Source organism: Protopterus annectens, chromosome 2.part2, assembly GCF_019279795.1.
Source record: "Protopterus annectens isolate FY-2018-M chromosome 2.part2, PAN1.0, whole genome shotgun sequence".
Lineage (NCBI taxonomy): Eukaryota > Metazoa > Chordata > Ceratodontiformes > Protopteridae > Protopterus > Protopterus annectens.
In genome coordinates this window covers 292,608,384-292,624,549 of record NC_056730.1, presented here as the reverse complement: position 1 = coordinate 292,624,549, position 16,166 = coordinate 292,608,384, and the positions used below count along the sequence as shown (strand labels likewise).

The 16,166-nt window shown below is 43.0% G+C and overlaps 1 protein-coding gene across 1 annotated transcript in view; it reads right to left on the bottom strand.

The window, feature by feature from the left end:
- Positions 1-16,166, bottom strand: part of CHD1 (chromodomain helicase DNA binding protein 1) — a gene marked incomplete in the record, with an annotated part of 4,694,407 nt that overhangs the window by 4,250,675 nt on the left and 427,566 nt on the right. Inside the window, 2 exon segments of the mRNA XM_044063873.1 lie at positions 1,875-1,945; positions 2,076-2,198. Coding sequence (XP_043919808.1) covers positions 1,875-1,945; positions 2,076-2,198 — 194 coding nt within the window.

The following is a 16,166-nucleotide window of genomic DNA, read 5'->3' as shown; positions in this document are numbered from 1 at the left end:
AACCATGCAAACCTCCTGATCACAGAGCCTGTCGCAGCTGCCCTGGAAGAAGCTTCAACTGCATCAAAAATGCATTTACTTAATGCTGTGCCTGGCCACTTGGGAAGTCTGTGTCCATTTCCCAGCTGTCCTTATCAGAAGGAAGACCATCTGGATTGGGCAGCAGCTTGGAGGGTTTGTCAGCAGACAAGGAAAGAAATGCCACAGGACTTTTGTGCAGGAATTTATATTTGTCAAGGACTTTTTAAAAATGTATCCAGCCTTTTAAGGGCTGGAGGCTGGGGGTCTGCTGTAATGGAATGTAAAGGAAGGAATCTAGAACAGGTGGCACAGGTGCAGGGGGTGCATGTGCCCAATAGATAGAGCTATAGTACAAAAGCTGAATATCAGATTTCTTTGGATATCCATTCAAAGTAATTCATCGTACTGAGAATCGTTTCCCCAAATGAAGCTTCCCCCCAATGATAAATTAGGAGAAATGACATCCTCATCATCCCAGCCCACTTCACCTTGGAAACAAATTTGTCATTAATATGTAAAGGAATGTTCATCAGAATCTGAGTAAGAAAAAAATGTATAAAGGCCTCTTTTAAGGGGTGTTAGGAGAAGCTGACGTCAGAGTAGGCCCAGAGAAAGAGGAAGGCCAGAGTGCCACGATGGCTAAGTTCCAGAGACGTACATCCATTCCCTTTCCCAGGATGTTGGGGGGGGGGGCGTTTTGGGATTTCTGTTCCTTCTTCCCAAGTCAGACATCTGCTTTTACTAATCAGAGAAGTTCTGACCTTTGACGAATGTCAATGTAAGATCCTTTGATTTCTTCTCTAACAAATATCTGCGGAATACCCTTTGGTCTCTATCAAATAATACTGGGTCACCCCTTCTCAACATCATCAGCAACTACAGTCGCTTAAGATATACAAACTTCAGACACCATACCAGCCTCCGGTGGGGTCACAGTAGCAGGGGGTGTACCATGTGTTCTAAGGCCTCAAGGGGTACATAAGTGAGTGGGCAGCAGTACCTCCAAGCCTGGGCCTCAATTTTTTATTTATTTTTTTGTTAAATGAAAGTGCAGGATGTTAGAGGTATAGGGGTCTGTCATTTTAACTTGGGCAAGGTCCTTAAAAGTGTTGCTTTTCCAAACATGAATGGAATAAAAAAAAATGGGTTTTTAAGTTCTTTGAGATGAAACAATGAAACGTTGCAAATTTTTTCATCATTCTCTGCCGCTAAGCAGAAAAGTACTGGTAATGGGGATCCTTGTAAGGACTCTGCTTACAACAATCACACTTTCCCCTACTAGCTGACATCTACCAGAAAAAAACAGCAACAGTACTAAGAAAAAAAAGGAAGGGTCCCTAATAGGGCACTTACCTGAACCAATGAAGACCAATGGAACCAACGACAACTTTTAGAACAGACTAGCTGGTGCAAGACATGGATATGGACTGGCAGCAAGACCATCTGGTGATTTATGCTCATGTGTCCACTTATGTACCCTTACATCCATGGGCTCAGTTTTTATGTCAGACATATGGCTGTATGGAAAGTCTAGGTTTTGGCACCCCAGCCGGATGTTACAGTTATTTGGCAAAATAACCCCAAATGTTTGCAATACTGCAACTGATGTAAGGAAGGACATCTGTAATTCTCTCCAGGATATAAAATTCCATACAGCAGTTTTCTAAATTACTAACTGCCCTCACAGATGGACATTCATTAAATTATTGCATTCACAGTTATTTTTCAACCTTTTACCTGATCACTATAGCGAAATGCGAAGCATGCTACAGCACTCTCAAACACATTAAGCCACAAAAACACAGTAAATGTATGGTAACAAAAACATGTCATGCTAAAAACAGTAAACCTACTCCTGATGTTTTTTCTTCCTTTTGTGGTCACTTGATGAATCATCATCAGAATCTTCACTGCTGGACGCTTCCTAGACATAAAGTGATAATTAAATTTTATGGACTTGTGCTGCTCCTCCAGTAATAGTACACAAAACCTAACATTTCTAACTGCAGTTAAATGCATTTAATTTCCTTTCAAACTGCTGTTGTAAAAATTACCGGTGATGCACTGTTAGATAAGGCATCTTGTTGTTCCTGGGGTTGAGGTGATGGTGCTGCTTGAGATTTCCGAAGTACAGCAGATCTCTGCACAGTCAAAATGCTGGGATTGGATTTCCAAAACTGCAACAAACGAGCAGGAAATTACCAGCAACCCAGCAAGCTATCAGCATATACAATTACATGAGCAATAAAGTTAGACAGCATCACCTTCCAATATTCTAACAGTGGACAAATAATAGTCACATTCCTACCATATCAGCTCATCTACAAGACATCTGAACTTGATGGGCGCATGTTTAATTGGGTATACTTCACATAGCAAAATTCAGCTTTTTGTCAAATGTGGGACTTTGCTGATATGTCTACGCACCAAATACACGTTTAAAAAAGTAAAGTTGTGTACACTTACCATAAATGTGGATGTTTGAGTGTATTCACTGTTGCAGTCATTACAATTGGGTTATCATGCTGGCAGGCTACCCTCAGTCGGCCTGAATTCCAAAGTCTAGGTCCGGCGTCAGTTGTTGTCGCCTCTTCCCTGACGTCAGTGCTCCAGGGGTATAAAAGATGCAGCCGATGCCATTTTCTTCAGTTTTTCTTGCCCCAGATGTCAGTTGCCCCCAAAAGGGTAGACTAAAAATATGCCAATAAAACATGCATGCACCAAAGTATATATTTTGCCTTAATCTACAAGCAAATACACCACATAGGTTGTATAGGATAGAGAAATCAGTTAAGTTCCAGCAAAGAAATGGGGGATGGCGGGTGGGTAACATGGACTGCAACAGTGAATACACTCGAACACCTACATTTATGGTAAGTGTACACAAGTGTACTATGTTCTTCGTGTTTCACTGTTGCAGTCATTACAATTGGGTTGATTCCCAAAGCTAAGGTTGGGAAGCTGGAGCTAAATAGCATTACGAGCGGCTATTAGGCCCTGCAGAACTGCAGTGGCAAAGCCTGCCATGGATTTAGAGTAGAGTGGTAAGTGATGGTGCTTTGTGAAGGTGTGCACTGAACTCCAAGTAGCCGCCTCTAAAATGTCTTTGGTTGGTACGCCCCTGAGGAAGGCTGCTGAAGTGGCTGCTGCTCTGGTTGAATGTGGCCTAATGCCCTTAGGAGGTACTGGCTTGCCATGTTGTGAATAGCAGAAACGAATGCAGTGGCCTATCCACTTTGAAATAGTCTGCTTTGAGATGGCCTTTCCTTGTGATCCTGCAGCATATGCCACTAGTAATTGCTCTGGCTTTCTGAAAGCTTTGGTTCTGTTCAAATAGAAGCGTAGCTATCTGCATATGTCAAAAGAATGCAGAATTATCTCTCCCTTATTTTGTGGGTTTGGATAAAAGGTAGGCAGATGAATAGTTTGGTTAAGGGCCACATTGGACACTACCTTAGGCATAAATGTCAAGTTTGTCCTCAGAGAAACCATGTCTGGATAAAAAATGATAAAAGGTTCCACAGCCATGAGTGCCTGTAGCTCAGACTCGTCTTGCAGAAGTTATTGCTAGGAGCAGAGCTGTTTTCCAAGATAAAAACTTTATATCAGCTGTAGCGGCTGGCTCAAAAGGAGGCAGGGTGAGTTTTTCCAAGACATAATTGAGGTCCCATGCAGGTACTGGTGATCTCCTTGGAGGCCTTAAATTTTTGGCCCCTCTGAGGTACTGCCTTAATAAAGGATGAGAAAAGATTGGTGGCTCTGTATTGTAATGAGCTGAAATGGCAGAGGCATGAATTTGTATACATGAAAAGGATAGCCCTTTGTCCAGCATCTCAATCAAGTAGTGCAAAATCTGAGGAATATTTGGTACAGCTGTGTCAATTCTTTGTGTCTGGTTCCAAGCACAGAATCTCTTCCATTTTCCAACATAGGATTTTCTAGTACTAGGCCTCCTGGCCTCCAAAATAACATCCATCACCTCTTTAGTGAGAGGTGTGTTTTGTATGACTACATTATCCGCCATGCTGCCAGATTTAAGGTCTTGAGTTGGCTGTGCAGGATTTGATTGTTCTGCTGGGACAGTAGATCTATGTCCTGGCATTACCCATTTCCTTGTTACCATGCTGAAGACTTGTGGATCCAATTTCCACTCGTGGGGATCCATGAGGTTTCTGCTTAGTTTGTCTGCCAGAGTATTTATCTTTCCTGGCAGGAATTGTGCTTGCAGATGTACTTGGTAAGTCAATGCTGTGTCCCACAAAGTCATGGCTAGTCTGCAAAGGGGGGTAAGAATGAGTGCCCCCCTGCTTGTTTATATACCACATGACCGTGGTGTTGTCTGTCATTAACAGTAGTTATCCTGGATGAAGTAGGTCCTTGAAGGCTGTCGGGGCATTTTGAACAGCTAGCATGTCTTTTTGATTGATACGTAGATGCATTTGGTTTGCGGACCATGTGCCTGGAATACATTTTTCTGCCATGTGGGCTCCCCAGGCATAATCCGATGCAGCCGTTGTTAATGTCTGTGCGGCTGGGGGTAGAGTGAATGGCTGTCCCTTGTTCTGGTGACAGGCCTTCGCCCACCATCGAAACTCCTGTTGTAGGCAGGGAATGAGAGTAACTATTTCTTATGCCAAAATAGTGAAATGCAAAATTGTACCGACGCTTAATAGTGCATTGGTTAAATCTAGCACAAAAGACAACTATCAATGTCGTGGTCAGGGCCTAGGCAAGGAATACAGTAAGAATGAAAGTTCTTATGAGGTATTTGCTTCCCACAAGAAATACAATTATAAATTTTTTCTGACATTGGTCTGGAGCAAGAAAAAAGTTTCCCCAACAGGGTACTTAGCTTTTTAGTGAAGACTTTGGATCTGAAATTCGAACACGAAAATCTCAGGAGTCGGCCGACTGGCACTTGTGAACTGCTTTTGCTTCGGGCACTGTGCGGCAAGGAAGAATGAAGAAAATGGCGTCGGCTGCATCTTTTATACTCCTGGCGCACTGATGTCAGGGAAGAGGCGACAGCAACCGACGCCGGACCTAGACTTTGGAATTCAGGCCGACTGAGGGTAGCCTGCCAGCAGGATAACCCAACTGTAATGACTGCAACAGTGAAACAAGAAGAGCATCTATTATTTCCAGGCTGTGGCAATGTTGAGTCCAAACACTTTTTAGGTACCATTGAAGTTTCCTCATATGCAGTCTTGCATATGGAATTAGTAGAATGCAGGATGCCATGAAGCCCAAAGCCTAAAGAATTTTTCTTTAAGATAACTGGGCCTTTGTTGCCAACAGTTTGAAATAGGTAGTCAGTTGCCTTTGTTTGTCCGGCGTGAGATAAGCCATCTGGGCAGTTGTATTTAAGCTTGCACCCAGGAATATTCTCTCTTGAGAGGGTACTAGTTTTGATTTCTGTTCGTTGACTGTGTACCCTAGGCATGGTAGTAATCTCGTTACGAATGCCAGATGCTGTAGTAGAATGTCCTTGTTCTCTGCTTGAATGAGGCAGTCGTCCAAGTAAGGATATATTTGTATTCCTCTTTCCTGCAGAATGCAATTACTGGTGCCAAGCACTTTGTGAAGACCCTGGGCGCAGTAGATAAGGCAAAGGGCAGTGCAGAAAATTGGTAGTGCATTGAGCCAGCTTTGAATCTGAGGTATCATCTGCATGTTTGTCTGATTGGGACATGCAGGTATGCCTCTTTTAGATCTAAAGTCACAAGCCAAGCCTTCTTGCCCAACATGGGCAGAAGCTGCTGTAGAGTCAACATTTTGAATTTAGGAATATCCAGATATGTGTTTAGAATAAATAGGTCCAGTATTGGTCTCCATGCTTTGTCCTTTCTGGGTACCAAGAACAGTCTTGAATAAAATCCTTGTCCCTGCTCTTGTTCTGGTACTTGTTGAATGGCCCTAATGTCCATGAGGGATGAGACTTGTTTTTGTGCCTCTGCCCATTGATGTTTTGGCAGGTCTGGCCAACCGTTTGCCCTTGGCAGGGTATGGAAGTGAAACTTGTAGCCTTGTGACTATGTTTAAGACACATTTGTCCTGTGATATTATGTGCTAATTTTGAGAAAAAAGTGCTAGTTTCCCCCCTAAAGGTGCTGCCAGAAGATAAGTGCTTGGCACAGGCAGGGGGAAGTCATTGGGACTGTTTCCTGTATGGCTGTGATTTGTCTTATCCAGTTCTGGAGGTAAAGCACCCCATTGTTTAGACCTGTATGAACCTTGGGGCTGGGCTCTGCCTCTAGAGCGTCTGTATCTGCCCCTTTGTGGCCTGTCTGATACTGGAAAGGACCAATTCTTTGTAGGGCAGTGTCTGCTAAATCTTGGTGGCTGTACCTGTAAGAAATCCTTGACTGTTTGCATATATTTAGCTTTGTCCTCCATTTTCTAACACCTCTTCTGCTTTAACACCAAACAAAGCATCATGCTGTAATGGAGCAACTAATAATTTTGCTTTAACATGATCAAATAGATTTTGTTCCTTTAACCAAGCATGCCTCCTAATGACAGAACCCATAACTGCGGCCCTGCAGGAGGCCTCCAGAGAATCAAAACCACATTGCAAAGTATGCTTTCCAACTTTTTCAGCTGCATGCAATAATTCCTGCATTTCTTTGTTTTCTGCACATTCAGAATTTATAAACATTTTTTGTTTAAGCAGTGACATAATATATTGCTGATATCTGAGCATATAGCAGAAGTGTAAATCTTTGGACTCAGAGATAGTTTCTGGGTCAGCAAGCACGGTTTTTGAAAAGGAATTTATGAGTCAGGAACCCTGTAGTACCTGTCCGACTTAACAGGAGCTGCATCATCTACAATGTCTAACACAGGTAGATTCTGAATAATCTTGGCTCTCCCAGTGGAAATGCTCCCTCATGGTATGTAAAGTTTCAGGCTGAAGGGATTGATTCTTCAGCATCAGAATCCTCATAGGGTGGAAGATAGTATTCCTGATCAGAAGAGGAATCAGATGAAATGGAAACCTGATCTGAAGATTCATATTCTGTCTATGGGAACCCTGATCAAAGTAATTAGGTCTTCCATTTTGAGCATCTGTTTTTTAGGCATGGAGGCCTGTCCATAAGGCTGTTGTACTTGTTTCTTTGTCTTTAAAGGTGCTTTAGTCTTTGCCTTTGAAGCTGAATTCGTTTCAACATATAATTGAGTAGGTTTGAAAACACCCTCAGAAGCCGATGCCTGCTCATCTGAGGGAATAGTTTCCTAAGGTCCAATACCTTGAGCTTCCAGCAGCCTGGCCAACTCCACATGGGTGTAGAAGAAGCCTAGTCTGTTTTGGACCTCGGATGCTGTCCTTTTCCTTGTGTTTATGGCTATCAAATCTTCTGCCAAAATAGTGACATGCAAAATCATACAATACAGTAAGAATGAAAGTCCTTATGAGTTATTTGCTTCCCACAATAAATACAATTATTAACTTTTTCTGACATTGGTCTGGAGCAAGAAAAAGTTTCAACGGGGGTATTTTGCTTTTAGTGAAGACTGAAAATCTCAAGAGTCGGCTGACCGGCACTTGGCAAGAAAGACGGAAGAAAATGCGGCTGCATCTTTGGACCTAGACTTTGGAATTCAGGCCGACTGTGGGTAACCTGCCAGCAGTATAACCCAATTGTAATGACTGCAACAGTGAAACACGAAGAACATCAAGCAAGCTCTTCCCTTGGATCCCGCCAATTCACTCTCTTGCTACTACTAAGCATTTTTTTTGTTTAGTCAAGAAATTCCAAACTTTTGCATCAGTTCCCAAAGAAGTTATCTCCAGCTCTTCTATAACACTGGGTAGGGGGACGGCTGGGAGGGAAGGTGAGGAAGAATGAAGGAAGACAACACAGACACAAAGTTATGGTAAATACTTAACTTGTACATCTGATGTTCTCTCTCTCATTCCTACTGACGGTTGGGTTCAAGTCCCCAGCTATACAACTCCTGGGTGGCCTCAAGGAAGGATATGCTGGAGCACTGCAGAACCGAAGGAAACCCTGCTCCTGGAAAGAATGTCTAATTTGCAATGAGTGACAAAAGTAGGAGTTTTTCACCAAGTTGCTGCAGCACAGATATCATCTTAAGATGCCCTGGAAGAAAAGGCAGATGAGGTACACACAAACATAGTTGAGTGGGCCTTGGGAGGACGAGGTAACTGTAATCCATTCTTGGCATAAATCAAAGTAATACAATCTGTAATCCCATTTAGTAAGAGTAACTTTTAAAACTGCCTGACCTAAGTGGCTATGTGAAGAGGACACAAATAACTGGTCTCATTTTTGAAAAGGTTTCATCCTATGAAGATAAAATGTAACTTTCTATGAACATCAAGCAAATGTAACAAATGTTCTCCCTCATTAGAAACATTTGGGAATAAAACTGGTAGTTGTATGGACTGGGTGAGGTTGGATTCTGTAGCTACCTTGGGCATGAAAGAGGGATTAGTACAAAGGGCCACCCTATTTTTATGGAAGATGCTGTAAGGAGGATTAGAGGACAGCGCCTGGATCTCAGAAATTCTCTTTGCTGAAGTAATGGTGATAAGAAAAATACGGTCTTCCATGAGAGAAGCAACGTCACAAACACCAGCTGGTTTGAAAGGTTTTTGAGTTAGACCTTGTAAGACCACAGTAAGATCCCATGGCAGGGTCGGTTCTTTAACTGGAGGACTGAAGAGGAAAATTCCTTTGAGGTTGTAGGGGCACTAAAACATTACCCAAATGGAAGTTAGAGATGGCTGCCAACTGAAGTTTAACAATGAAGAAACTGGCTCCCTCTTTGAAAGAGACGCAAGGAAAAGGATAGCTGATACTGGAACTGAAAAGGGTCAATGCTTTCCTTGGAGGCCCAGAAGACAAATCTCTTCCACTTACTCCTACAGACTTTCTTGTAAGCCAATATATTGTCTTGGACAGTGGAAGCAAGCCTGGACCTTCTTATCACTGGAAGTGGAGAAACTAAGCAGTCAGTTTGAAAGACATCATATTGGGATGAAAACCCTCTATTGGGTGAAGGAGGTACTGCCTGGGTTCCAATATCCATGTAGGATATTTCAGGTGAGAACAGAGGAATGACCTGGACAAATCTTAAGAGGGTAGCTTCCTGACCATTATCAAACATGATAGTAACACAAGCAGTTTACACAAAGGGAATACAGGTCCTGGTGAAATTTGCTGGCCAGAAAGTCAGGAGGATTCTGTTGCGGCTCAGACACAGATCTTTCTCAAAAATGAAGCCACAGTAGAGAGAAAGCATATTTCTGTAGGTAAACCTACCATAACAGTAGATGTTAAAACAGATCACTGCTGCAGTAGCCTTAAACTATACTGCATATTTTGTGAAGGACTGGATCCATCAGCCACCTTCCCAAGCTTTTAGGTTCCTTCCACATTCCCTAGCCACTTCCCTGCACAAGGGAAGGTGCCAAAAGTTCACAGCTTTCTTGCCTTAGAAAAAGGAGGCCAGGACTCTGGCAAATGGGATTCAAAGCAAAAAAATCCCACACTCTGTAATAAAAAAGACTGGAAACTACAGGAGATGGAAGGATCAACCAGCTACTGTACCAGTGATCTACTCCAATACCTACTCTTATGGTAAATTTACTTAAACTACATTAGATCACAGCTGCAGCAGCCTTAAGATATATGTGAACGATAACAAAACTCAGGAGTAAAAGAAGGTGACAGAATGGCTTAATATGCAGGAGCCCCTGGAAATCAGCCCTAACAAGCCTGCAAAGGACCCAAACAAATATTCTAATGTAGTGCTTGTTAAGAAATATGCAGGATAGCAAGTTATTGCTTCTTGAAAATTTTTAGAGTCCACCCTTTTTTAATAAGTCACAATGGTAGACTAATCTAGCTTATCAGTGGGAGCAGTAAGTACTAGGTAGCCTATCTACCACAAAAAGAGTGGTTTCTGGCACAGAAATTTTAGTTTATTGGCTGTTTGGGCAGTTTTTCCATCTCTTTCAACTTTCTTGTTTAAAAGCCCGTGTTTGTGCTGGTTTCCTGCCTTTCCTGTAACTAGTCTAGTCCAGACACAGACTTGCTGTTATCCAAGACTGTTTGCAAGCTTCTGAGTGGTGCCAAAGTCTGCTCTTCAATTTCCCCTTTTATCTGCCAAATCTCTCCTCTCCTGCACTTTTACTAGCTTATTAGTCTAGCACTTTACCACACTTCTTGCAGCAATTACTGTAGCACACAAAAGTGCTACCAGCACTAAACATTCTACAAGGAAACAGATCCACTAATTATTAATGGCCACCCCTCCAGGCATGTTTAAACGTCAGTTCCTTGTGCTTTCTCCTATTAACCCGGTGAACTTAGGCATCCTGATGCACCGTAGCAACTGCCTCATGTACATCGACAACCCTTCTCCTCTTACCTCCCAACACTCATACTTGTGAGAGATGCACTTACATAACCAAACTGGAAGCCACACACACACCAGCAAAGACCAGAATATAGCTGGTCAAGAGGAGAAGGTCAACACTTGCACCACACCACATGGAACAGATAGCCCTCCAGAACATACACCAGCACTGCCTTCACATAAAAAGACAAACCACACACCCACCTTCATGGAGGATCTCAATACAAATCTGCTCAAACAGCAGAGACCTCCAAGGCAGAAATGCACTCTACTACCACAACACTAATCACGAGACACACAACTCTCCTAAACAGTGTGCGACTCAACCAAAACCCCCCAAGGCAAAACAACATGCCCAACACACTAGTCATAGGTGTCTCAATAGAGAGGCACACTGATGTCCCACTCACTAGGTTGAATAACGATTAACAGTAAGCTGTCTGTCAGGTGCCAGGAACGACCATATAACGCATGCACTCTGGTCCCTCAACAAAAGGTACAAATATGACTCAGTCATTGCACATATGGGTGTGAATGACCTGAGATGTCCCTCCCTGGACTACATGAAAAGAAACATGGAGGAGCTCTCGGATTATGTAGCCCAGGCGGGTATGACCCTAGCCCTGAGCAGCCTCCTACCACCACCAAGAATGATACCACCATACAAGCAGAAAATGATTGACTTCAACAATTGGCTAAGTTTCTGGTGTCATTCTAAGGGGATCCAGCATGTTTGCCTGGGATGACATGATTGACCGACCTCGATGCTTTGCCAGACATGGCCTGCATCTGTCACCCCTGGGCTTCCGGATACTGGCCAAGGCTCTTGCCACCACTATAGTGCCTTTTTTAGTTGGTGTTCCAAAGACCAAATTACCACTGTAACAGCTACAAACAAATGCAATCGGAGGGTCATGCTGCTCAACGCTCTAAATCTAAATCTCAAAATGCACTCGCTCGAAGCACTCCTTAAAATGGAGAACTTCTACATTTGTGCTGTAACAGAGATCTGGTTCAAGACAGCAGAAAGCAACCCTGGACTACCAGGCTAGAACTCATTCCACACCTTTCAGCCCCAGAACTTGGATCAAGGCTCCAAAGGCGGTAGTGTTTCCATATTCATAACGGATGCGCATACCTCCAGACTGGTAGCCCAACATAACGCATCAGAGATACTTCAGGTGCAGCTAACATTGGGTAAGACGGCGATTCAGGTCGTAGCCTGCCACAGGTCCCCAACCATGTCCCAAGACTCACACTCCACATTCCTAAGCACCCTGGAGAATATTGGGGTCCAACCTAACACTCTCATTAGGAGACTTCAACTACTCCTCCATTTTCTTGGAATTCATTATTTCCAATGCCCTGGACTAGCTTGTTCTTACCCCCACTACATGGGCAACTGTTGCTCTACACCAATAGTCAACCCCTCCATGGTTTGATCTGACATGCAAATATAGAATAGGAAGCCAATCTGGTGGTCCCCTGCCATAAACAAACTCTACAACAGGAGGAAATAAGGTGAAGTCCCAAGACTGGAAAAACTCCCTTATTAGCCTCAACAAAAAGTTGAGATCCCTCATCAAATCCTCTAAAGCTAGCTAAGAAAACCGAATTGCAGCAGATAGTAAAGACAACCATAAGGCCTTCTAGAGTTATGTAAAGAATTTTCACGGCAATACCCAGATCTGAGCTACTGCACAATGATACCTCCTATACAGAGCCAACAGATATTGCCAATATACTGGCCAACAGATTCAGTGCCAACTTTAACTCCCCAGGTCCAATCACAATACCACTAGATTGCCAGGCACCCAGTATTACTGCTGCACAGGTTAAAACAGCACTATCCAAGGCCAAAAATACAGCTTCTATGGGACCTGACAATATCCCTGGCTGTGTTCTACATGAACTACAGAGTGAACTGGCACCTCACCTGTGTGCCCTGTTCAATCACAGCCTCACCTCAGGCTTTGTCCCTACCAAATGGCGCACTGCTACAGTCATCCTTCTCCACAAAGGAGGAGCGACTACAGACCCTGGGAAGTATCGCCCCATTAGCCTGATGAGTCTGATATGCCAAGCTATGGAACGCATCATCATGGATCTAATAAACAAGGACATAGGGAATCTCAAAACTCTGGATCCCACACAGTTTGGTTGTGTGAAGGGTAGATCATGCCCGCTCAACTTGGTCGACTTCTTTGAGTCAGTCAGCAGAGCTGTGGATGAAGGAAAGGTGGTTCATACAGCCTACCTTGATCTGGCCAAGGCCTTTGATGCCATTCCCCACTAAGGAATCACAGAAAAACTCAGTAAGCTAGGCATCAGCCCCCTATATCACTAGGTGGGTTGGAAACTGGCTCACAGATGAAACACACAGTGTGAAAGTAGCTGACTCCAAGTCAGACTGCCGACTAGTCATGAGTGGAGTCCCACAGGGTTAGGTCCTGGGTCCTCTCCTGTTTGGTATCTACTTCTCTGAAGTCCAGGCCAACACGAAGGGACTCTGGCTGAAAAAGTTTGCAGACTATTGCAAGTTGGGAGCTATTATTAACTCCCCAAGTGATGTTGACATCCTACAGAATGGCCTCACTGAGACCGACGACTGGTGTCAAAACCGTGGCCTTATCATCAATGTCAAAAACTGTGTCGTCACCCCCTTTGGGAAAAACACAGTTCCCGTGAATTACCACATCGATGGTAGCCTACTGAACACAGAAGGCATTTAAGAGATCTGGAAACAGAGATTGACATGAACCTCTCTTTTGATCACCACATTGCCATTCTGGTCCTTCTATGTGGCACATATCATTACTAAGGGCTTTGCATCCAGGAAGAAAGAAGTCATTGTCTCCCTCTACTCTTCCCTCATTAGACCAATCAGAGTACAATGTCCCCTTTGGCATGAACCACACTAGACACCTGCAACAACTGGAGAGGCCACAAAAGTACCTCACAAAGAGGATCCTAGGCCTTAAACACTTGTCCTATATTGACAGACTTAAACTCCAACTATTCTCTTTCTCATATCGTCTACTTACAGGCTATCTCTGCTTAGCTTACAAAGCCATGTCTGACTCTGTTAGAAATGCTACATCTAAAGAAATCCCAATCCCTCTGCACCACAGGCTCCAGAAACCTCAACCTCATTACCACAATCAACAGAACGTACAGGAGGGACAGGTTCATAACCCAGAGACTGCCCATGCTATGGAAAAGACTTCCCATATATGTCAAGCAGAGCACCTCACTGACCCACTTCAAGAGACATCTTGATGAGTGGATGAGAAATAGAAAATTCACCCCGGGGATAACTCCAGCGGCTCTACTCGAAAGAGGCACTGGAAACTAAGGTCGGGTGGCACGATGCCAGGGTAATCCTATGGTTAGGCTTGTAAGGGCCCCAAGGCCATTAGCCTAGTACACACCTATGAACCTGGAAGAGCAGGCCCTACTATTGCCTGGACGTTGACTTATGATGAAAACAGAGCACAACAAGGAACAATATATATAGATACTGTCTGATTAAACACAGCTTGTCTTTTCATTTTACCATCATAAGGGAAAAATGGCTCATCTAATACAAAGTAGTATGTTGCCTAAGCCTGTACAGTGAATATAAAAAAACTGTTTCCATTTTATCCAAGATTCTGTAAAGAAAACGGAGATGAATAGCCTGGGTCAGTAAAGTCTGAATATATCTTAAATATACTTAAAGATTTACTCTCAAAATAACTTTAATCTTAAGATAAATAAGGTAAGGGTGACATCATAAAACCCTACGACTCAAATACTCTTTTTGCAGAAGCCAGAGCAATGAACACCAATCCCCAAGATGAGAACTACAAAACAGCCTGATGAGCAGGTTCCAAAAAACAGTGCAATTAACCCAAAAACAAAGATTTCAAAAAAATACACCAAAAGTTCTAGATCGGTAGATACATAAAAACAGTACAGCTGTGCAAGTAAACTTAACATAACAGCAGATGTCTGAATGCTCAATGATGCAGTAGCCTTAACAATTTGGGTTACATCTAGCAGAGATTGCAACAAATCAGCTAGCTTCCAAAACTTCAGGACACCTTCCACAAACCCAGTCAGTCAGCTCAAGTTGAGCTGTCAAAAATAAAGGTTTGGACACCAGGCATTTCAGAGATTTCATGCCAACAGAGAGAATGAAACCAAGTCATGAAAATGCAAAGCTAGAAATAACATAAAAATGTGAGTACCCTGGCATAAACAACTCACCAAAAAAATAAGGGAGCTGGAGGGAAGGTACGGCTAATGTAGCAAAAAACATTCATGGTAAGTTTACTATGTTCATCATACTTATCACTGCTGAAGTAGCCTTAGCTACATTGGTAGACTACCCTAGCCTACCACATTTGGGACATGGAACGGTAAGGGTCAACACGACCCTGGAGACAGTTCCTAGCAAGGTCTGATCTAGACCTAGAGAAGGAAACAAGCTTATAGTGTTTTCCAAAAGTATGTACAGAGGACCAACTTGCAGCTTCTACAATACTTCTAGAATCTAGCCATTTCCAAAAATACATAGAAGTCAAGGTCCCAATAGAGGTGGCCTTGAACCTGCCTGGAATAGTTCCGTTGTGGTGAGTACAACAAAAGTTAGTAGCCTTAGACAAACATTTGGAAATGGTCTATTTTGACACAGGTTGTCCTTTCTTATTTTCACAATTAAGGAACAATCAATCCTAAGATCTGAAAGATTTAGTTCTGTCAAGATAGTACCAGAGTTTTCTGTGGACATCTAGTGCAAGGAGTATGCTTTCTCTTTCATATTTAGGTTCAGGAAAGAAAATTGTGAGATGGATAGTTTGGCTTAAAGTAAACTTGCACACCACTTTAGGCATAAAAGGAGGATTAGTTTTCAAAGATACCCTGTCAGAGGAGAATGAGACAAGGCTGACTCACCATAAGAGACTCAGATACCTTACTTGCAGAAGTTAGAGCAGTAAGTAAAACTGTTATCCATGTTAAGAACCTTAAGTCAGCCAAGATAGCAGTTTCAAATGCAGCAAGTGTTTGCTTCAAAAGTAAAGATCCCAAGTAGGGGCCACCAGTTTTCTTAGAGGTCTCTTACGCAAATCCCCTTTCAAAAACATTTTGACATTAGGATGCATTGAAAGAGGAGAATTTATGGCAGATATGTTGGAATGACAAATGAATGAACCTTGGAAGAGTAAGAAAGGCCGTAGGATAACTCACAAAAATATTGTAAAACAAGAGAACAACTAGCCCTAAATGGGTGCTGGTTCTGTTGCTGGCACCAACTAGAAAATCTTTTACATTTACTAAAAAACTATTTTTTAGTAGCAGGCTTTCCTGCCTCCATTAGTATCTGCTGCACTGCCCTCAGTAAACAGGTGTCTACAGGGAGTTAAAACTATCCTCCAAGCAGTCAACTGAAGTTGATTAGGATCAGGTGTCAAACACCCCTGTTCTTGTGCGAGTAGATCCAGTCTGTGAGGAAGTTTATGGCAATTGCCCTGTCCATTTCCAAAAGGGGGAATCATTGCTGCATGGGCCAGAAGGGAGTCACCACAATGACCTTGGGAGATTCCTTCTGAATCTTCAGTACCACCCCTGCTATTAGTGGAAAGGCATGCAGGAACACTAATGTCCAAGGAAAAGAAGAGGCATCCACCTTCTAGGCCCTTCTAGCATAGAGTTCTGAAGCAGAATCATGATAAGCTTCTGGTGTCATTCAAAGGGGATCCAGTATCTGTCTG